Source organism: Copadichromis virginalis, linkage group LG11, assembly GCF_057382275.1.
Source record: "Copadichromis virginalis isolate Kocher_CV1m ecotype Utaka linkage group LG11, C_Virginalis_male_GT1.1, whole genome shotgun sequence".
NCBI classification, from domain to species: domain Eukaryota; kingdom Metazoa; phylum Chordata; class Actinopteri; order Cichliformes; family Cichlidae; genus Copadichromis; species Copadichromis virginalis.
In genome coordinates, this window is record NC_140628.1 from 32259746 (window position 1) to 32283352 (window position 23607).

General features: G+C 38.0%; 1 protein-coding gene across 1 annotated transcript; it reads left to right on the top strand.

Annotated features, from left to right (window-relative positions):
- Nucleotides 1–11940: 11940 nt before the first annotated feature.
- rhbg (Rh family B glycoprotein) lies at nucleotides 11941–20707 on the top strand. Its single transcript, XM_085472056.1, has 10 exons — nucleotides 11941–12295; nucleotides 14917–15103; nucleotides 15871–16021; nucleotides 16166–16313; nucleotides 16605–16771; nucleotides 17746–17883; nucleotides 18180–18313; nucleotides 18943–19064; nucleotides 19355–19428; nucleotides 19994–20707. Exons 1-10 carry the CDS (start codon nucleotides 12118–12120, stop codon nucleotides 20084–20086), a joined length of 1392 nt encoding a protein of 463 aa, XP_085328182.1. The 5' UTR covers nucleotides 11941–12117; the 3' UTR covers nucleotides 20087–20707.
- The last annotated feature ends 2900 nt before the right edge of the window (nucleotides 20708–23607 follow it).

Below are 23607 nucleotides of genomic sequence, written 5' to 3' on the forward strand. Positions count from 1 at the left end.
ACTTTATTTTGTCATAGTGCCATCATGTGGTAGTTTTAATACATTTTTTTTACGCCAAACTGTGATCTATATTTTTCAACATTTTTTTAAATTATTCTTTATTGAAAAATATACAGTTCAAAAAGCCTCACAAAACTATTTTTGTTCTTTTTTTCACTTTTCAACTGTTTGGCTCATTTTCTTATACTCGGCAGCTGCCTAAGGCTCAAAGCTACTTATTAAAGCCTGCAGGTAAATGCTCTTGCACTCTGTGACAGTTCATTTCAATTTTGTTGATGGATGTGTTTTTGGTGTTTCGCAATTTACTTCTGAAGCTCTAAGCAGGGCTGCAAATCACAGAGTCAGTTAAAAGCATTCAACATTTTAATCTCTACACATTTGATAACCACTCAGTCCATCTAGAGTTGATGAGTGGGGCTAATATGAGAGCTGGTCGACCTGCCTGCAGCCCTGATGTAGTACTGATGCGTGACTCTGTTGACAAAATCTGTGAAAAAGTGCTGAGGTCATGAAAGTGCCTCATGGTAAAAGTATGTACTTTTTGCCAACATTTCTGAAACTTCATGTAAAGACACATCACCCTAACTTCTAACATACTTACAAATACCCTTCTTCTTGAATCCACTGCAGAGAGTGACAGTTTGTGACAGATTTACCTTCCTTACAGTTTAAAAAAAATCCAATGCTAAGGAGTCACTGGAGGCACTTCCTTGTCTGACTAGGTTTCCCGTGTCTTCCTTGTGTGTAGGTGGCTTTTTTGTCTTTGCATTTCATCTAAGTACCAGGAGTCTGAAATAAAACCTTTTGACCTTTTGATTCTTATGAGGCATAATGCATAATGATCTTTTATAAGAAATGTGAAAGCTGTTTTCCACTCCTTTCCTGCGCTAGTATAATTTTACACCAAGTAATGTGCATAAGTTTACAGCAGAAATGTGTGAGACCAAAAGTGACATGTCTCTTTTTCACAGACAGCTGTTAGGAGAAATAATGTAGGTTTTTTTCCCTGTTACTTTCAGAGGTCCTTGTAAACTTTCACCGTCCTTGTAACCATAAACCCCATATGGGCACACACTGTTTCTTAGAAAACAGTTATCAGGAAATGTCAACTGACTGTTACACTGAAAATGAAGTTGCTGGTACTTAAAACAAACACAAGCTTGTAAGATGTAGAGCTGAGGTGTACTACAGAGTCAGGTTGTAATTTTAGATGAGTTCATCAGTAAGGGCAAATGTTTTTACATGAAACAAAACACATTTTACACCATGCAGGCTGCCGGATGGAAACACCAGTCATTATTATCAGTCCTTTACTTATCTTTGTATACTTATCATTCACCCATTCACATCCCTTCACATTTTCCATGCTCAGTTGACTCAAATGTTACCAGTGAACATTTAGCAGCATTTTCTTGTTGTTTGCACTGTGTAAAAATTAAATAAACAAACAAAAAAAAAACGACATTGACTTTGAATAGGATATTTGTTCTCTGTGCCAGTCGCGCTGACTGTGTCTTTATTTTTCCTTTCACATTATCACTGATGTTACTGTTTCACATCAATACAAATTAACGTTGTGTAAGGTTGCGTTTGGAATGTCAATAGGATAGTGTCATATTTAAGTAGCGTGCTGTAAGCATTTAAACATTCCCGTAATGCCACTTCTGTAGTACGCTGATGGTTGTCAAGTTATCGGTGTGGTGTGTCATTTGACTCTGTCCATTATTTTCTACAAATCACGTTTTCATGGTATGCTGATTATTGCGATATAAGACATGTGACACTTGCTAGTCTCGAAGCACTGATGCGGATCATGCATTGGTTGGCTGCTCAGATACCTCATTCTAATGAGAGTACTCATACCCTATCACACTTCAACATTCCTTAGTTTTGATGAACAAAATCTTTCAACAAAACTGCTACACATTTATTTATTTATATAAAGACATTTTCAAGTTTCTGCACACACTGTTACAGTCCTTAACACTGCTTTTTGAAGTTAATAAGAGGTAGACTTGCTGATGTGTTTCCAATCACTGATAGAGCAAGTCATTCAGGTCCTAAAGCAATAAAGTAACCCCACACCATCACACTACCAGCACCATGTTTGCGTGTTGGTGTGATGTTCTTAAGCCAGATGTAATAGGACTCAAAGCTTCCAAAAAATTCAATTTTTGTTTTGCACTGCACAGAATATTTTCCCAAAGGTCTTGAGGAACATCAAGATGAAGAAGGGTTTTTTTGTTTGTTTGTTTGACAAATGTGAGATATGTCTTGGTGTTTTTTTTGATCAGCACTGGATTTTGTCAGTGTCAGTAATTTTGATAAGCTGGCCACTCCTGGGAAGCCTCACCACTGAAACATAAATGAAATAATAATTTAAAAATGACATTTTATCATTTTATCTGCATTATATCAAGAAGGGGGGGGGGGATACTTTTGTACAGCATTGTACATAATACAACAAAAAATATATTAAATATAAATATATTAAAAACGACAGGAGTTGTTTGACCCCTTGTCCTTTACATGGAGTGATTTAATAATGAGCCTGAGGCACAAGCTGAGTTAGTTGTGTAACACACATACGACAGTCATAGAAGTAGATATGAATCTCACAGCAAAGATGAGAGAGAGAACTTAACGTTCCCATACATGTTTTTCCCCCTTTGAGCATGGAGCACCTCCAGGTTGTTTCATGCCAGAACTGGAAACCAAAAACAACAAAGTGCAGAATCGTTATTTGTGTGTGTGTGTGTGTGTGTGTGTGTGTAGGGACACTCTTTAGGTAACTAGTATATATATAGTCGATATTTTCAGCTCAAATATCAATCATTTACCTTTTAACCTTTAAGTATTTCCTGCAATGATTGCCACTAATTGCTACTATTTAAAGACATATATTTTGTCACTTTTACACTGCGACAAGACATTTTGTGCTGCAGGTATAACACATGGTATTATAATGAAAAAGAAAAAAATCGTTGAAGATTTTGCAAAATATGATATTGTACATCCAGATGAGTGACATGGACTGAATTTAAACAATGAAAATAGCCAGTGTGATGTCAACCAAGTTGAGCATTCTGGTCATTTCCACCTTGACGTCTCGAAAGCTGGATGTGATGCGTGAGAGGTGGATCTGACTGAGAAACCAAGGAGCACTGCATGCTCATGCAGCAGCGGATTGTCCATCAAAAATAGCCACACCCTAAAGCATACCCTGCTTCATACTATGTCGACTATTTTATTCTTTTTTTTTTTTTTTTTTTAATGACATCAGAAACAGCAGTATGCGACATTACGTGATGGCAGAGCTTCAGTTCATCCTTTGTCATTTTTTTTTTTTTTTTTTTTTTTTTTTTAATAAATAGGACAGGGGGAATGAATGAGAGAGAGAGGGGGAGAGAAAGAAAGAAAACCAAAGGGGAGAAGAGACGGTGAGAAGGGGGGGGAAGAGAGACAAAAAAAAAAAAAACTCCTGGGTCACCTGTATGGAGAAAAAAAAACAAACAAACAAACAAACAAAAACAAACAGAGGAGACAGCAAACAACAAAGAGCAACATAATAATAGAGAAAACAAAGCACCATCACAATAAACTAGCTAGTCATAGATATCAGTATTTACTAAGTAATAAACGATATTGTGCAGCACGCAAGATAGACAGCGCACAGTGTGCTTTGAGGCAGCAGCCAAGAAAGCTTTAGTCCGCGTCTGTGAATACCCATGTGTGCATACCTGTGTGGATCAGCATGCTTGCATTCCAAAGGTTTCTCCATGTAATGATCTGCTAGGGAGTGTGGGGGGGCCACAGCCCCGTCCTCCAGGGTGTGAAGCGGGTATGGAGGAGATCAAAACTCCAGACATCCAGAGGCCCCCAGAACGCAAGAGACCATGGAAGACCAACAGAGGGGCAGCCGCGCCACTGTCCCAGTAAGAGCTGAGGAGAGTCCCAGATGAGGGCTCGCCCAGCAGCCGCGGAGCAGAAGTCAGGGGGAGTTGCAGTGACGCGCCCGTGAGCTCCGCCGGCCCCCAGCTGCGCCTGAGTGACCGAGCCCCAGGCCGAGAGGCCGGGGGCACCCCACCTCCAAAGGGGCCCGAGCGAGCCCCAGGCCCCAGGCCCCGACAAGCGGCCGCCAAGGAGTGAGCCGGTGTGTACCCGGACGCCCACCCCCAGACACAAAGAACCACCAACACACCGACACCTGAGGGAGTCCGCCACCGGCAGGGGAAGTGGTGGTGGGTGGAGATAGGCCTCCAAACCTTGGAGGGCCTGAGGTGTCCCCAGAGAGGTGGCGTCTGATACCCAACCTGACATATAGACACAGACATACAGGCACACACAGACACAAACATCCATTCCCACCCTCATGCTCTCATATGCACTCACTCCACACTCAACCAACGTGGAGACAGACATAAAGAGACGCTGTACACACAATCACACTCCCCAAGCGTACTCTACAAACCGGGTCTAGGTACCCTTGCCCCTGGTGGGGGGAATTGCACCCAGACCCAGGTGGTGTTACCCTTTTATGGTATACTATTTTATTCTTACTGGAATCCTCTTTTTCAAACTGCACATTATGTTGTGTTCAACAAGATGTGAAACCAGCAATGACACTATGAACTCATTAGGAATTCATATGTGTTCATGCCATTTTAAGGCATTTTGTACAGGAAGCTATATATTTTTTTTCAGGTACTGTCTGTGTCTATAACAAAAACGCTATAACAAGAAACTTCATGCATCTATTAAGATCAATTAATAGATGCACCTTAAAAGGTCACATAGACCTGGCAAAGTTCCCAGAGTACAGTATAAAAGTGTGAAGTACCAGTATAGATTCCCACTGTCAACTATCTCAGTCTTACATAACAGGCAAGCTTAGGCTTGCATTTATCTCTTTTCATGTGGTGCTGGAGCTCTTTCTGTTTGCTGTTACTATGCTGCCTCTGATGGGGAGATTGTGTTATCAGTGCATCAGAGCAGCCAGTACTGCATTGATTGAATGACAATAGTAACACAGTACTACAAAACAAACTGTGGTATGCACGCTTGAACCTCTGGGGCTAATTCACAATGAGTCAGGTGACACACATGCATTTCTATCCTGTAAGATCTGGAAAAGATATCAAACATTCTAAATTTATCTCACACAGCAGCGTTTCAGCCTTATCGTTGAAGAAGTGCAGCTGAGGTATCTTTTAAGTCTGGTGCCCATTTGTCTGTCGGTTGGTTTGTCTGTTTTGACATCAGGGGACAGGAAAGCTAACTGGCCAAAATTTTTGATCAAATCATGGTTGAGGAAGAGCTTCTCTACACTGCACTACACTTATAACTACACGATAGGGCATTGAACTTGGCCAGCTGGTTGTGGGCACATTGTCACACCACAGTTAGCATTTAGCTTAAATCTACTCATGAAGACAATGAAGTTACTATTTATTGCTATTCAATTCAATTCATTTTTATTTATACAGCACTGTTGCTACTACTCACTTCAGTCAGAAAAGTGTTTGGGTGTTAATAACTAATTGCTTGTTTGTACAAATGCCGCTTGTAACCTTTGGGCGATCGTGGCTCAAGAGTTGGGAGTTTGCCTTGTAATCGGAAGGTTGCCGGTGGCCTCGGCTTGGACAGTCTCGGTCGTTGTGTCCTTGGGCAAGACACTTCACCTGTTGCCTACTGGTGGTGGTCAGAGGGCCCAGTGGCGCCAGTGTTCGGCAGCCTTGCCTCTGTCAGTGCGCCCCAGGGCAGCTGTGGCTACATGTCGCTTGCCATCACCTGTGTGTGAATGGGTGGATAACTGAATGTGTAAAGCGCTTTAGGGACTAGTAAAGCGCTATACAAATACAGGTCATTTACCATTTCTTAGATGAGATAATGATTCAAGAAATAGTGTTTTTGTGGGTACTTTGTTGACTCCATTTACTTAAAGGGGATTTTTACATACCTCACTGAAGAGGTATGTGCCACCCTGTCTAGACGTCTTGCCCCCCCACCTGGAAAATTTTCTAGATCCACGACTGAGCAAGGTAACAACTGTGTTTTATAATTGCTGTTGCTCATTATATAGTTGGATTATTACATTCATTACATGTGGCTCCCCTCCCTCAACACTTTTAGATGCACCTGTTGGAGTGAGATTTACACATGCATCACTTGCAGGTTAATCCCATTTAAATAAACACTGAAAGTTGCAAGGCTAAGGATTATCCAGATGTTTTGATTGTGAAGAGCGATATGTGGATATATGTCAGCTTGGGTTTACCTGCTCTGTGCCACGTTGTATTATCCATTTATACACTTTAAAACAAAGAAAATAATTTTATAATGAACTCTAAAATGGAAAGCTGGCCATTGATGTGAGGATAAATCTTGAGTAATATGCTCTTTCTTCTGTGTTCTAGTTAAAAGTCGTGCAGCAGCATTTTGAGACACGGAGGACTGGCTAACACTGACATACAAGGAGTTACAGTAATGTGATAAATACTGATTTACTGATATTGATCTCACTGCCATGATAAATAATGATTTTTTTTCTCTAAAGTAATGGATGCTTATTAGAGAAGGGGATTCATTCCCTGTATTGGTTGTAAATCATTTCCTTGTTTGTTTTATATAAAACTTTAATTTTCTTTTATGTCTCTTTGTTGCTGTCCCAGGTTTAGATTGCATTTGTTGAGATAGATGTCAGTTTCCCTGTGATATCTAAACAACCCTCTCTTTTTTACATTTCTAACAAGATCTTTCTCATTCAGTTTCTGTTTCAGACTGTTGCACATCACTCATCACATTCATATAGCTGAGAGGTCTCTATGTTGTCATTTTCCTGCTAACAGCAGCAGCAGTTGTGAACTTTAATCAAAGTTTCAGCTTCAAGTTTAGAAAGCTTGTTGATTTTAAATGTAAGCCTCTAACGGCTAAGATAAAGCGATGAGGAACAGGATCAGTTCAAGAGCAAAGACAAGATGAGGCATGTCTGCATGTAGGTCCTTATCTCTGAAGTTTTATGTTTCATTCAGGTTATAAATCATAAAACATGACATATCTAATGGGGTTTTTTTCCCCATAAACAACACTATACCTGTTTGAATGTTGAATTAAATGTATTCTTCTGTTTTCTGTTAGAAGGTACAAAAGGAGATATTTAGCTATTTACTCTGGAGGAGGCTTTAAAGGAAACCAAGTTGATGAGTCATGAAGCTCATTTCAGAGCAGTGTTGGGCTCGAAATTAAAGAAAGGAATGTATTACACATTAAACTTGAAGTTAAAGTTTAAGGGGGATACGATCTTTCTTGTACTTGTTACATATGAACATAAAGCCAAAAATGCAAAGCAAAGCTGGAAACCAGCCTAAAGAGCCTTCAGAGTGACCGCAACAGTGATTCTACTTTAGAAACATGAACAGATAGAAACAGTAGTTGCAAGCCTGATCTTTCATATTTGGTTTCTGGAGGTGCAGATATGAATTAAAAAGACCTCCATGGCACACAAACTCAAAACTTTTATGTGTGTGGTGCCACACACATAAAAGCCAAATAGAATGGTGATTTTCCATTTAAGATTGCGGGCCAACACTGCCACTAATTCTAAATTTACAAAAAGATTAGTTGTTGGAAGACTCAATTACACATTAAAGAGTGCATATTTGTGAATATAATATTTTTTTCTATGAATTCAGCTCAAAAAGCAACATATTAGATTAAATCTTTGGTACAGAGGAATAATAAATAATATTATGTCACACATAGGAATTCACAGTTAATTTAAATATTTTCATTGACATAAAGCTTATATTACTATATAATGTTGAATTTGTCACATGACATCATGTGACTGAATGAAATGCAGGAGAATACCGATCAGTGATGTTTTGACTTTGTGACAGGAACCTGGCAGAAAGAGTTATCTGTATCTGCATAGTTTATGGCTTCTCTTTGACTCTCCTGGTGTCTCGTGGTAATAGTTTAAATACTTCAAAAACATAACTGCATTCTTGCCAGCTCCGAAGAAAAAGCAGCCTGTGCTGATAGAAGATGAAGATACAGGTGTGAGTGACATATGTTATGAAACATTATAGCAAGAGGAAGAGAAGGCACATGAAATTTTCCTTTAGCTTTGTACAACCTCAGCTTGTCCAGTCCTTTCACAAATATATAGCTGTTTTCTCTCGTGTCTGTCACAGCTCTGTCAGTGTAAACAGCATAGCAAATGGTCTATGCTCTTGTGGTTTTAGTTTACTGATTCTGGGAAAAAATGCCTGAGTGATAACACTCATGGGAATGATTTTTACATAAAAAAGAGTGATACCAACATTGGTGAATTCATTTTCTGTTGTTTCTGTTGAACTCTCTCATTTCAGATATCAGACATTCTATTGTAAAAGGAAGAAAACTTGCAATTGTGGGGGAAAAAATCAGCACTGATATCTATGGTCACTCCATAAATTTAAGGTATGATGCTATTTAGGTGCAATCAGTCATATTGTTCCCATAAACATACATTGATTAGTGTGTAATTACATCTTCCAACAAACTGATGCAGTCTACTAAACTTTAATCCATTAAAAGTACAAAGCAGTGAGCACCAGTTTATAGATGTCTCACCAGGCGGAGATGGACATTGCCATTTTGCCTTATCTTGTCTTTTTGTATGTGATTAAAGTCTGGCAACATAAGTAGGATGCCAAAAGCATAAGAAGTGAATTAGCAGGTCTTTGTTTGAGACCTCTTTAAAGTGTGAAATGTACGTGCATGCAAGTGTTGCGGTAAATTGCATTAAGCAGCAGTAACAGGAGATTATTCGTTTTTGTACTAACAAGGACTCAGAAGAAAGAGACCTAATGCTTAATGTTTCACATTTTACTGTTTTACTCTTTAGCACACATTCAGAGCAGACACAGTCTCTAAGGGGATATGGTTTTAGGGGAATAACAAGAGGAACGAAGCTGCAGAGAGGCGTGTAAGACTGCAACTTTGTGTAACCGGTTTCTGCTTCACCCCGCTGCAACAGTTCAGCCCAAACAGACTCCTCGACTCTGCGTTGTGTTGCGTTTTTAAGAAGACAAGGAGTCTCTGATCTATCCTTGCTACTTTATTTCCTGAATGGGCACAACGGTGTTGTATCAGATCAAAGGGCTGACCCCACACCACTCCGCATAGCACACTGTCGTACGGCTACGGCAGACTGGCAGGGATTACTGCAGCCAGCCTCACCTAACTGGCCACACCCCCTGGTGTGGCCAGTTAGGTGAGGCTAGGTTGCAGTAACATTTGTGGCAAGTGGAATAATACTACACTGTTACATTTGCTTCCTGGTCTAAACTATTTAGTCACATTTTGCTCTATCCAAAATAGGATGGTTACCGTCTCTTCAGTGGGTGTGTCACAGACTGGGGGACAAGGATGAGAGACATGAATGGGTTGGTCGTGTGCTGTGGGCCTCTGTTTAGGACTACACGTCCTCCTCACGGGCACCTAGTGATCAGGTTTTTCCTGCTGCTTTGGTACAATCTGCTGGAGAAGAGTTAATAGTGGCCACACTACCTTTGGCTACACTGGCTATAGGGGCCATACTGTGAATATAATCAATGGGTGAATCAACAGAGATTGTGTTTGGATAAAAAAAATGTGAAGATTACACTATGAAATAAGATATTATCTATACGTTTTTAATTAAGTTTGCTACACCTAAGCAGACACAAAAACACCACTGTGAGAGCCAACCCCAAGTGAGAACGCCACGCAGGAAACCACTGTAATCTGTTTCATCTTCCACTGTGTAAATAAAACTGCAGATGGCCCAACTAGAAACCCACTGATCCTTGATGGTGTCAGTACTTTTATGGTCCCACATTTATTTAAGCCCTGGCTGTAACTTATCAAAGGGACAGTGACCTTTCAAAACAGACTCTATTTGGAACCAGGAGATAGAAGGAATAGTATATATTGGAAGTAGTAGCGAGGCTCATCGTTTCTCTCTTGTTCTGATGCAGAACTGTGGTTATGCGCAAATGTGCTTGTGGGATGCTACAAAGTCATGATAAGCAATGCAGCAGCTGAAGAACTGTAGCTTTATCACGTGAGAATATCACGATTATTGCTTCTACTATGTGCATTTATCTCAGCAGTGTTCAAACAGAGACTCGTTAGAGAAGATTTGATTGCCATACAGACCTTTCAGTACAGGTTTAAGGTGCAAAATGAATGTTTTAGGTCATGTATACTTTTTACTAAGTATAATTATGTGTAATTTATTTATATGATACTTATTCTATTTTCTTCTTCTCATGCTTTTTAACCCCCCCCCCCCCCTCCCCCCCCTGCATTTTCCTTTTTTTCCATGGTATTACTTTCAAATAGGATAAAAGGCCCTTGTTTTATTACTGTGGATGTTGTTTTTTTGGTTTGTTTTTCTGTCACCTGGCAATGGTGCAATATTATAGTTGGGTATGGCGCAATTCCTGAGTCCGAGCTAATACTAGGTGTTGTGCTTTGTATAATTGTTCGTGATGTAAGGATTTTCTGTGTATAGGATTGTGTAATTTGGTTGCAGTGCTAGCAACAGTTGCAGTGGGGAGGTGTTGAGTTCCTGTGGGATCCCATTTATTTATAGTGGATTTGTAATTAAATCAGGGCAATTGGTGTTAATACTTTGTGCAAATAAGTTTTTTTTTTCTTTTAATGGTCTAGTGTGTGAATGTGTGTGTGAATGGGTGAATGACTGAATGTAGTGTAAAGCGCTTTGGAGTCCTTAAGGACTAGAAAAGCGCTATACAAATGCAGGCCATTTACCATTTACAAATCTTTTAAATGATAAAACCCTATATGTATTTGCTGATTCTGGCTTCTTGCCCCTTTCCTTCTGAACTCATCCTGTGTGATTTTAATTGACAGTTGTATGAGTAGTAGGCCGTGGTGGCTACAGTTTTTTTGATCGCTGAGAGAACAGAAGATCCGCTGTGCATCCTCAAAGACAGGATGACTGTTTTTTATTAATCCTTTATTTATCCAGGTAAAAATCTCATTGAGATTAAAAATCTCATTTACAAGAGAGACCTGGCATCATAGCAACAAAAGTCACATACCACATAGGTATATAACATTTAAAACAAATACAATATCCCATACAAACATGTGTAAAATATACAATAACAGATCAAATTAAGAGTACATTAAAAACAATCACACTGAGTAAAAGAGCTGTGCTTTAAGTTTTGTTAAGTCTGGACTTTTTGTCACCTCTTATTTGTTGTTTTTTGTTTTTCTTTACCCATCTGTAAACATATGAGTCAGCCCTAAGTGGCTAATCCAGGAACTCCAGTGGCTTAATTTTTTTAATGCTAATTGGGGTGCTTCATAACCAAACGGTATATTTTTTCAGTAACCACAGCAAAGTAGTTTTTGTGGGCAAACCTATCCAAACAGAGTGAGTGTGTGAGTGAATTGTCTCAGGAACTTTCAGGAACTTGTTCATGCATTATCTCTGCTTTTAGCATGAAACACAAATACAGAACAGAAACTGTCTCAAACTGTATGCTGTATGAATGAAGGAGTGGCTGCTGCCAAATTGCAATAATATATGATGGCAAGTGCACACAGAAAATAAAAATGACACTTAAATCTCATGCTGCTGGCTAAAATGTGGTAATCCAGCAGCCATAAACTAGTGGTTTAACTAAGTGTTAAGCTACTAGTTTAAACTAGCTTAAACTTATTAGCCATAAATTAGTGTCTAAAACACTAGAAACACAAATTACCAAGCTGTATCTATCAAAAGTACTGGATTATTACTTATTATAAACGTATTTGCTGAACTCCAGCACTTCAAACCACCTTAAAAAGTAAAGTAGAAGGGGGCGGGAATAATATTAATTATGCCATTTTAGGTCCGGTAGGTGTGTCCCAAGAGATGAAAAACACATCAGCGCTTGTGTTTGTCTGTGAGCTAGTTCTTCCACTCTCACACAAAACATCCTCTTGTCTCTGCAGGACGCCCCTGAGTGTGAGAGAGACAGTGTGTCCAACGCTCTGTGCTAGAGCTGTAATTAATTTCATGAAGAACAAGCCTCATTAAATTTCTCGTCTTCATCTCACCGGAAAGAAAACATGACAGACACAAATACCAACATGCGGCTGAAACTGCCGATCACCTGCTTCATCCTGGAGATCATCCTCATCATCCTCTTTGGGGTGCTGGTGGAGTATGACAAAGAGACAGATGCAAAGAAGTGGCACCATTCGAACCACAGTGAATATGACAACGATTTCTACTACCGCTACCCAAGTGAGTGTTTTGTAGATATGGAAAGGAAAATTTGTGCATTGCTCCTACTTAATATAACGTTATTTTTGCACATAGCATATTACAGATTAGTGTAAACCAAAAAACGAAATAATACTGTAGTAATAGTAAGCTTGCCTCTGCCTTGTTCTTAAGCCTATCGGCAATTTATTTAAGAGTTTCAAAGGCCGATATATGTTAAAGTGGTTCTCTTTGTTACCTGTTGTTTTGAGACATGGCCTCACTGTGCACTTATTTTAGGACTGTTGCGTAATTCATCATTGCATGCAACTGTTTTTTCAACAAAACACAAATGTTCTCATCTGCATTAAAGGGGAAAAATCTGCTGAATTGCATTTCACCAGCTCTCTTTTCCCTAATTGGAAGAGTCCTATTCATTATGAGTGAACATTTCATGGAAATGTCTTCCAGTCCACTGCTGTCGCATGCAGGCAAAAACATTGTCCTCGCTATTTGTTAACTTTGTGATTTACGTTGCCCAGTAGTGGCAAAAACAACAACAACAAAAAACTTTTATAGGGGCACTCATTGGATACATAAAAGTATAGATTTGTGGTCAGTTTTAAGTAGTAACTTAAAATGATTGTATTTCCACTCTTATTGCATTTAATTTTATTTATATTTAATCAACATGAAGCCATAATAAAATACACATTTTGCTTATCACAAGAGGACAATATATAGGACTTCCAGGAAGGAATTATATTTTAAGCCGAACCTAAAATGAAATGTTGTAGACTTAATAATGGAAAATAGGCGTTTTGTTTCTTTCATTTACATTGGTAAACTTAACACTGAAGTTCTTAGAAGTCAGGGAGCACAAAGTTCTAGCTTAGCAGTTGGGCATATTCGTTAAGATGGAGCTTTGTGTTAGGCTGGGCGTGTGTTAACAAATCAGACAGCATTCTGCGAAGAGAATCTGGGGAGATGAATTCCCTCGTCTTTACAAGCCACCTCCCACCTGCAGGCAGCTAACTTGGGTGTTGATCCTGCCCTGGCCTATTAGTAAGTCACCTTTCAGAACCTACTGCAGCAGAATTAGGTTACATGTGACTTCAAAACTGAATTACAGGAACTAATAAAGCCACAAGGTCAGCAATATTTTTTTACGTAGTTATTACATGACCCTCTAATTTTGCACTGGACGATACACCTTTATTAGTCCCACACGTGGGAAATGTGTTTGGTGAGCTAAACTAATAACTTGACTGTTATCAGTTGGTTAGCATAGCCACTGCATTTTGACACATCAATCAATGTGAAATGTCGCAGGACAAAATGAAACATTACAAACTGTACTTTTAACAAAGCTTTGACCAAATAACAACTATTTTCTTCAGCTCTGCCTCAAACAGTACAGGATTAATAGATTAAAATTCATAAAATAAGAAAAATAAGCAGAGACAAAAGGTTCATAGTGGTGTATTGAAGTCTGACACCCTCAATATCCTGGGAGATGAAAGAAAACTTCACCTGTGTGTATGGAAAACCTACATGGTTTACCCTTATTTCATTCTTAGGAAAAAAAATGTACAGTAAACATAGAAGTTTACACTGTACAAAGCCTGTGTTTTACTGGACTGTCCTCCAGAAAGACAAACACACAGGTCACAACTTATAGTTAAAATGAAGACCTAATGTGGACTTTCTCTGAAATATGCTCTTATGAAAACCAGTGACATATAAGTTTCACTGGAAAAACACTTGCATGGGTAGGTTTGGAAAAAAAACAGAAATGATCTAACCGAGGAACTATAGTTGAGAACTGTGCTATTGAACAAACTCTTGTGCAATAGTTTACCTGAACTATTTCTTTTTTTTAAACCAAAGTAGAAATAAATAAATGAGTGACAATATTAGCGTTTTGAATTCAATGCAATGTGGAAACATACAAATAAGCTGGGTTATATAGTTATTACTAAAGGTTAAGCAGAAGCCAAATAATAGAATCTAACTCAACCCAGTGAAGCGTATTATTGCTTTTACTGTATGGCGTCAACTAGGAACTACTGAGAACTGCATCTGGGCCAAAACAGCAATGAAGACAACACCTCTGCATGGTCCTGCCAGTTAACCATTACCATAGTGACAGCAGGCAAAGCACAGTGCAATTTTGTGTTTGGGAATATCAGACAAATAGATAAACATACATGGAAACACCCGGGTGCAAGTTTAGACAGTTCAGTTTCATATGCTCTCTTGTCGCAAAAGCTAGTTTTTCACACAATACAAGTGATAAAGTGATGATCCAAGAATCAGTAGGATGTTTCACAGCTTAACCTGTTGTTCCAGTTAACCAAAGCTTATGTAAGTAGCCATTCAGTTTGTGTTTTTTTCTAGACTACAAAGCCCTCGAGTCATAGTGTCGCTGGCAATGATTGAGTGAGTTTGTTGAGAGTAGCTATTGAGGAAAACATTCCAGACCAATCCAAGCGAGTGATATCCTCCCTGAAGTGCTGTTGGAATTCCTCTGACCAACAAAAAATTAATTGTAGTTTGATTTAAAAAAAACATGAGGGGAAAATGTTTTAAATGCCATAGGTACTTCGTTATTTCACCACTTGGTTTCTCATTTTTTAACTCTTTTCATCCACACTTTCCAGGTTTCCAGGATGTACACGTAATGATCTTCATTGGTTTCGGTTTCCTCATGACTTTCCTCCAGCGTTATGGCTTCAGCAGTGTTGGTTTCAATTTCCTGATTGCAGCTTTAGCCTTACAGTGGGCCACACTTATGCAGGGTTTCTTCCATGGTATGCATGGAGGCAAAATCCACGTTGGAGTGGAGAGGTATGTGGATAACCATGCATATATGAATGTGCACCCAAACACATACAGAATATGCAAAATACATAGGATAAGGATAGAATTTTTTCTTGACGCTTAATCCTCTTAGTTACAATCATAAACACGAGTGCAAACAATTTAACCCGTGCAAATACATGTACAAACAAATCAGTTTCATTTGTTATTCTAGAGCTAGTCTTGATTTCTGCCTGTGAGACTGGCACATTGTGTACTATAAAATAATGGCAATAAAGGTCTTATTTTAGCCTTTTCTTATGACAAGGGGGACAGAATATTCTTTGTCAAAACTATAGGAGTGGCTAACTACTTTTGCAGTGTTAATGCCTCATGGTTAAGCAATTCCTAGAAATATTGTTCACCTTCACTGTGTGACCAATTGCATATCCTGCATTTAAAGCAGCCTGAATACATCTTTGGTTACCTGGATGTAGTAAACTGTCAATACTCTTATCACTTGATGAATGCAAAAAAACCCAAAACAAAACAAAAAATTGGTATTCACTCTAGGTAGCAAGAGTAGTTTTGAGTATGAACATACTGAAAAGGTTTTCTAAATGCTGAGAAAAACTGGAATGCTACAAAATATGTCACATCATGCAAATTACAAAAGAAATCTGTGGATTAGAAGAGATGCATTGTATTTTGTTATGTTGTCTTTGTGCTGTGAAGTTTATGTTTCTGAAATTCATTTTTTGAATGAATTCAATTGTTTTTTTGGGGTTTTTTTTTTACATTTTTGTTTCTTTCAGTATGATCAACGCTGATTTCTGCACCGGCTCTGTGCTGATCTCATTTGGAGCTGTTCTGGGTAAAACAAGTCCTGTCCAGTTGCTTGTTATGGCTGTGTTTGAGGTCACACTGTTTGCAGTCAATGAGTTCATCCTGCTGAGCCTTCTTGGAGTAAGTTACTGTATAAAGATATTCATATTATGAAAACATTAACTACATAATTAAAGACTGGGACTGAAGACTTTGGCCTAAAATGCACAATGCATATCTGAATTGTCACCTATTTTCATCATTATTACTCCTGGCCTGTTCCAGACCAGAGATGCTGGTGGCTCGATGACCATTCACACATTTGGAGCCTACTTTGGCCTGATGGTGGCTCGAGTCTTGTACCGACCCAGGCTGGACAAGAGCAAACACAAGAACAGCTCAGTCTACCACTCTGATATGTTTGCTATGATCGGTAAACACCTGCAACTACTTCTGTGAAATACAAATACTAAATGTTCCTTATTATATGTATAGTTGTCTAATTTAATAGTAACTCTTTGGTCACTTGTGCTGCCAGGTGCTTGCCAGGCGCTATTATCATGAACTGTCTGTAATCACCCAAATAACAACACATAGAAACACTCTATAGTATTTGAAACAGGAACAGTTATATTTTGAGTAGTTTCAAAGTGTATATTTAAATCAAAACTACTGTATTGATGAAATATTAAAATGTTGTCTTTTCTATGCTGGTTGTAAATAGGTACTCTCTACCTGTGGATGTTCTGGCCCAGCTTCAACTCTGCCATCACAGCTCACGGAGACGATCAGCATCGTACAGCATTGAACACCTACTACTCCCTGGCAGCCTGCACTCTGTCTACTTATGCCATGTCTGCCCTCACAGCTCATGATGGCAAACTGGACATGGTGAGGATACAAAATTATAATTTATGACTTGAATTGTAGCTTCAAAAAGCAATTCACCTTAACTCTTTACCACTTGAAAGCCTAATAGGAGTTTCCCTTGAAGCTTATTTCTAAACTGTCATATTTCAGGCCTCCTTTTGGAACAAAGATGTGGAACTGAGATTGCATTAGAAGTTAGCCTGGGTGGTCTCTGCCTATGCAGCTACCCTTAGTAAAACCCAGAAAGCAGTCTAGTGGACATCAATCCACATTTTTATTGATCCATACTGAGGTGTAAAACTTATTATAATGGTTTAGGGGAGGTTGTCAAATGTCTTCTTTATGGGGTAAAGGTTTAAGAATAAAAAATATAATTAAAAATATTCTTAACATCTGTAGAGGTCAGAAGAAGTGCACAATCAGTATTAACACGGTGAAGGGAGGGTGTGGTCAAGACAAAGTAATGAAAGAACTAGGTCTTTCCCTCCTGTCAGCAATGTCAAAGTCAGCTGATCCAGGTCACGACAGAGTCACTTGTGATAAAAACTGACAAACGTGTCAGCTGACGGTACACTCCCTCCTCAAAGATGACACTGTCAGTTAGTCACATGTGCTTGTTGTCAAGCCCATCCGTTAACAGTAAGAAGTCAAGGCGAGACATTCCCGTGCTGATTTGAATCAAACCAAAGAGGGAAATATAAACAGCTCGTGAAATTGACAAAGGGGACAGACATGCCACACAACCTGCTGACAGTAAAGACAAACCAATCACTGGAAGGAATCAGCTTGTCTGTAATACCGTCCACCTATTTACTAGCACGTGGTGCAAAACCAGTATGCTAGAGAAAGATGAATTATCTTACAGTTCTTGGTGCTCACGTCTGATGGTCTCATCTGTTCATTTATTATTTTGTAGGTCTCTTCTACAGATATTAAAATCTTTACATTCTGCATTATGTGATGCATTATTAAAAGTCCTTCTGTCACTATTTTAGGTCCACATTCAAAACGCTGCACTGGCCGGTGGAGTGGCAGCAGGAACAGCTGGAGAAATGATGCTGACTCCTTTTGGCTCCATGATTGTTGGTTTCTTGGCTGGTATCATCTCTGTTCTGGGCTACAAGTACCTCTCAGTAAGGATGATTCAGTTTTCATGTTTAATAAATCAGACAAGGAACTGTGATGTACTTGTGGAAGGGAAAGAAACAAAAACTGGTTGCTAAAACACACAATTTTGGTGAATTTTTCAAAAATATGTATGTGCTAATTTATGTTTTCAGGTTATTAAAAAAGTGGGTTAAAAAACACTAAAATGAATTCATTTTTACTGAAAATATTATTAACTTGAATGGGTTTCATCCACAAAACAGTTTCATCCACAAAACAAACACTGCCACATAATCCTCTCATTTTGTTTTCTCTCCATCAGCCCATCCTGGAGAGCAAGCTGAAGATCCAAGACACCTGTGGGGTTCACAACCTACATGGTATGCCCGGTGTTATGGGCGCTATTGTGGGAGCGGTCACTGCTTCTCTGGCTACCAAGGAGATTTATGGCGACGGGTAAAAATTTCTTTTTGTATTTGTTTGAAAAAAAGAAAAAGGTGTAAGGTCAAATATTATGTTGACCTTTCCCCCCGCAAAGAATATTGCAATAAAAGATAAGGGAGAACATAAATAACAATACAGAATGTTGATTTAAAGGAACACAGCAACATCTAATTTTTTACTTCTACTAGTATAGAGAAAAAAGGAGCACTACCAATAAACATCTTGAAGCGATCTGAGTTGAGAGCATATGGCAAAGAACACGAGTGAAAATAGAATTTGAAACATAATTTTGTAAGAACAAATACAAAACAAATATGTACTTTAGCATATGTTCTAAGTTATGAACTGTCAAGACCAGGATATAAAAGAACATTAAAAATATTTGATTTAAAATGTTATATATATATAAAATGTAATCATATATACATATTAATCATTCTTTTGATGATTTACAAATCAGAAATCATCATGCAGAAAACTGAAGGCTTTCTTCAACCTGCTCCTTTCATTGTTGGGGATTGCAATGGGGTGGAAATATTTTGGATGTGGAGGTGTGCGATTTTTAGAGTGAAAAATCCATCCAGCCATTCTATAAATTAAATGTGAACTTACTTGATATTTTTCCTCTGTGCCAATTTTAGTTTGAAAGACGTGTTCCCTATGGTGGCACCTGATGGGAGAAGCGCATCTTCCCAAGGCGGGATTCAGGCCATCTCCCTTGCTGTCACTTTAGGCATGGCCCTGGTGGGAGGGCTTCTTGTTGGTAGGTTCACATCCCTCCTTTAGTTTTTTTTTTTTTTAATACTCCTTTGATTGAATATCAGGTACTTTTAAAGTACCTGATACAAAACATAAAATACAATCTACTGGACTTTTGTGACCTGTGAGGTACCAGATCAGTAAAAAACAAAAAATGTTATGTAAACGATATCTCAAGATTTATAATTTAATAGTCAGCAGAAACCCAAAACCTTGCTTTCAACTTATATCTTAATAACTTCTTAAAAATCTTAATTAAGAAAAAAAGATTAATACAGATAATCTTTTGTTTAGGTTTCATTATGAAGTTGCCCATCTATGGAGCTCCTTCTGACGCCTCGTGTTTTGAGGACAGCATCTACTGGGAAGTAAGTTCAAAGAAGCTTTTAGAAACTTCTAAACTCTGTATCTGTCCACAGCCAAAGAAACACTGCAACTATACTACAGGCTACGTGGAGTTTAAGATTCAGACTTCCCTGCTGCAAACAGAGCAGTACCTAATTTTGCCACAAGATGGGAGTGTTTCACCAACAATCAGATGTCAAAGACGGTTATATGTTCATAGCTAGTAAAGCTGTTGAATCACCAGGTGGAGCAAATTCACCACTACAATTTATGATCAGCCTGGTTTATTACACAGAATCTGATTACTTTGGGCTGACGTCATTTAGATTTGTGTTGCCCTTGGTGCTTTTGAGTTTGTGTTTATGAATATTTGAATGACAACACGTTTAAAAGAAATACATTTGTTCCATTTTTGCGATCCATCTGACATTTAGATACCAGTAGAACCAGTAGACAATTAATACCATTAAACCAAGAAGCAGCTACTAATGAGTGCCTTGAATCGTGACATAGCGGAAAATGGAAGGATGTTTGAGACCAGTTGATATCGTAAGTCTGGAAACTCAATAATCTCCTGCTATCTGTCAGGTACCAGGGGACGAGGAAGGTCATGAGGGCCAGTTGAGCACTGTGAAGACAGAAGAGTTCGCAAAGCCAGAGGAGACTGAGAAGCTCAACTAGACACAAAAAGACACAGAAAGACAGAACCAGGCACACACACTGTGAGATTATAGCAACCTAGACCCTTCTAAGAAAATATGTAAAGCTACCTATATTGTACTAATGTTAATGTAAATTTGTCAAAATGTGCTGTTTTAGAAGGCTTTACATTTTTATTCACATCTTTGCTTTTCAAAAAATCCCCAAAAAACTAAAACTAAAAAGAACACAAGTGTCCATTTAATATGTTCTAGACAGTTTCAACCACTAGATGTCGATCTAGAGCTCCATCACTGTGTGCTACTGGCCTGCGGAAAGGCTGCATTTCCAAATGAGGTGTCCATTTGATGAAAGGTGCTTTGTAATTGTTTCCTAAAGCAAAGTATTGTTACAAAATACAAGTTTTACAGACAATCCAAACCAAAGACAGACATCTAATAAAAAATACCTTCAGAACATTACATATTACCACTATTATTCTTCAACAATATGTTGTTTTTTATAGTTATGTACATCTATTTGGTTAGTATGACACACATTTTAACATTTACGAGACTGACCTAAGGAAGGTTACATCTGAAGTTAAATAATTTTGAAAAGCAATATCGTAATATTTTTGGCAAAATAAATATTTCAAATGTGCATTGTGTCTCATTTAATATTTATGACTACGTGGGTGCACTTTTTTGTTAATGGGGTCAAAAACAATAGGAATAAAAACAAATTGCATTCAGTTATTGATCATCATAATCAAAAAATGGCCATCAGAATGAAACATAGAAAGGTCTGGCTCTCTTTAGCCTCTTATAAGATTTAGTAATTTTATAGAATATGGTAGGAAGGCAAGGAGCTATGTAATCAAGTCTCTGCTTATTATGATGAAGGCCAGTCATCATTAGTTCTTTTGTCTTGAAGGCTTAATGACTGCATAGCAATAATGACAGGATGGGTTAATGCTTTCAATTCATATGGGTTTTGTCTCTCACAAGTAATTTACACAGTTTCTGTTTCAAGGATGAAACAACCAAAGAAAGCAGGTGTCCTCACAAGACATGGTCACCTCTGTATGAGAGGTGCTTAATGCCACTAAAGAAGTACAGAAACGCTATCAAAAACAAAGCATGTGTGCACACTTTGTTTTATTGTTGGCAGCAACAAAGACTTGACAGGATTTGCATCGTGATGAAGAACTTTTAAAAAAGGACACATACTGTAATAACTTATTCCCTTGCATCAGCCCCCAGTCAGTAGAATCAGTTATCAATTGGTATCCAGTTTTGTCCATTGAGATGACTGTCCATAAATATAATTATGGTATATCATGTAAAAAACAGAGTTCTTCTTATTTGTATGGTTTTTAATCAGTTTTTAAATATTGCCTTGTGACTATCAAACTTTGTCTACAGTGCCTAAGATATACTTGTACACATCTTTGTTTCTTTTTCTAGAATGCAATGAGGAACCCTTGTACCTAATGCAGCGTGTCTTTTCACAATGCACATATACAAAAATAGCAACCTTATATTTTCTTTGCAGGACTGATTGATGGTAACCACACACAGGTTTATTACAAATAATGGAAAGAAGAATACAAACAGAAGCTACAATGGGGGGTTTTTCTGCCTTCATTTTATGCATCAATACATTTAAGAGATGCTAGTATGGATGTTCCAGCAGTATGGTTTATATCTAGAAACATAACCACTTTACCTGATTTTATTCCAACAAGTTAGAACATTACAAGTAAAACAGAACAACATGCTTTATGTCATGCTTTAGACAAGAAGTGACATAGGTAACTGACCACCTCCAGTCCAATGTTTGACCACATCCCAACTTCCTCCTTTGCTCCAATCATAATAACTATGTCCACTATAGTGGAACTTTTATTTTTTTGGATCATATTGTTACATATTATATACTATTTCACAAAAAATATTTAATTCTTTTTTAATATATGTATTTTATTTTATTGTATTCTTCAAACCGATAACTTTGCCAAGAACACTTTTTGCTTGTTTAAACAAGCAAAATTCAATCTATAATTTTTTTTTCTGATCAGTCACATCAAATTTCAGTCTGGATTATATACATGCATATAGTCCATGTCCCTGTTGTTTTCCTGCCACTGTATTGCATTAATCACCCTTCATATAAGAGGCCCCTTACAGGCTGCAGGGGCCTTGTTTTACCCCCCACCCAGTTTGGTGATGGTTTCCTTGGCGTGAACAGGCACCACAGCCTTTTCCCAAGAACTAGAAGACAGGTGGACAGCTGTTTACTGAATAGGCGCTTATAGTGAAGAGCTTAATTGAGCTTCATAGGGCTAATTAAAATGCAAGGAAAAATAATCATGATTATGGTAATTATTCTATTGTCTAATATGTCTTCTGGTGATGTGCTTCTTTGGCATCATACCTGCAATATGTTGAAGACAATGACAAAAAAAAAAAAAGTAAAGATCCTTTGAGGTTGTCAAGCTTGTACAAAAGCTATCATTATAATAGAAAAAAAAATGGTGATACTAAATCTCTACTGCCCAAAGTAGATCCTTTAGGGAGCTGGTATATAAATAAATATATAATAAATCTAAATAAAGCCTGGACAGGAAAGGCCATATTTTCTCCTTTTTTGGGACATTTTAGGTCTTTGTCTTCATTCATTTTTATAATTATTATGATGATGGAATTTTTTTGGTAAAATTGTTAAAATATATTAACTTTTTCTGATATAGCAGTAAAATATAATTTTAAAAACACATGATTTTTCACTTTTCAGTATAACATCTCATCCAAATTTCTACAAATAATATGCTCTTGACCTTATAACTGTACTTCTCTACATGTGGTCACTGGGCAAGACACAGCATGGGAATGATGCTGATCAGTCCCCCCAGGCAACACGGGTCATCCTAAGCAGCTGTAGCCTCCTGTGGCCCTGCCTCCGGCTCGTATGTGATTGTTATCCTTAACACTGCTCTGGAGGTGAACATAATGGATTAATAGGCTCCCTCAGGATCTCCTGGTCCCCTGTGGGAGCCCTTAGTCTGCTTGCAGTCCTGTGGAGGCCATAATGGGGTAAGGCTTACACTGCTATATTGATCTGACACACTGACAGGATATCAGACCCTGATAAGATTTATAAGAAAATACATCATTTATGAAGGGATAGCATGAAATGTACCTCAAACCACAAATTATTAATTCATGAAATTCAAAATGTTTTTCGCAAACAAGGCCATCAGAGTTTGATAATTTTATAATGTGGTATTTGGAATACATCCAGAAGTATAGAGCAGTAAAAGTGTAAAATCCAGTGTAGTTAAATGTAAATTTAAAAAATAAAATAAATACAAAAATTGTACAAAAATTCAGGTTCAGGTTAGCAGGTCAGTTTATAGCAGAAAAACAAGGGATAGTTTAGGGTTATCTGATCCAGGTCTAACTATAAGGTTGTTTGTTTTTGTTTTTTTTAAAAAGTAAAGTTTTGAGTTTAATCTGAAAATTATAACGAATATCTGTCTCTTTAATCCAAACTGGGAG

What these genes read in the sequence shown, in the direction of transcription:
- rhbg (XM_085472056.1), top strand. Translation starts at nt 12,118, where the DNA reads ATGACAGACACAAATACCAACATGCGGCTGAAACTGCCGATCACCTGC. An exon ending in TGGGCTACAAGTACCTCTCA is followed by an intron (nt 17,884 to 18,179) that starts GTAAGGATGATT and finishes TCTCTCCATCAG; the next exon opens with CCCATCCTGGAGAGCAAGCT. An exon ending in GGTGGGAGGGCTTCTTGTTG is followed by an intron (nt 19,065 to 19,354) that starts GTAGGTTCACAT and finishes TCTTTTGTTTAG; the next exon opens with GTTTCATTATGAAGTTGCCC.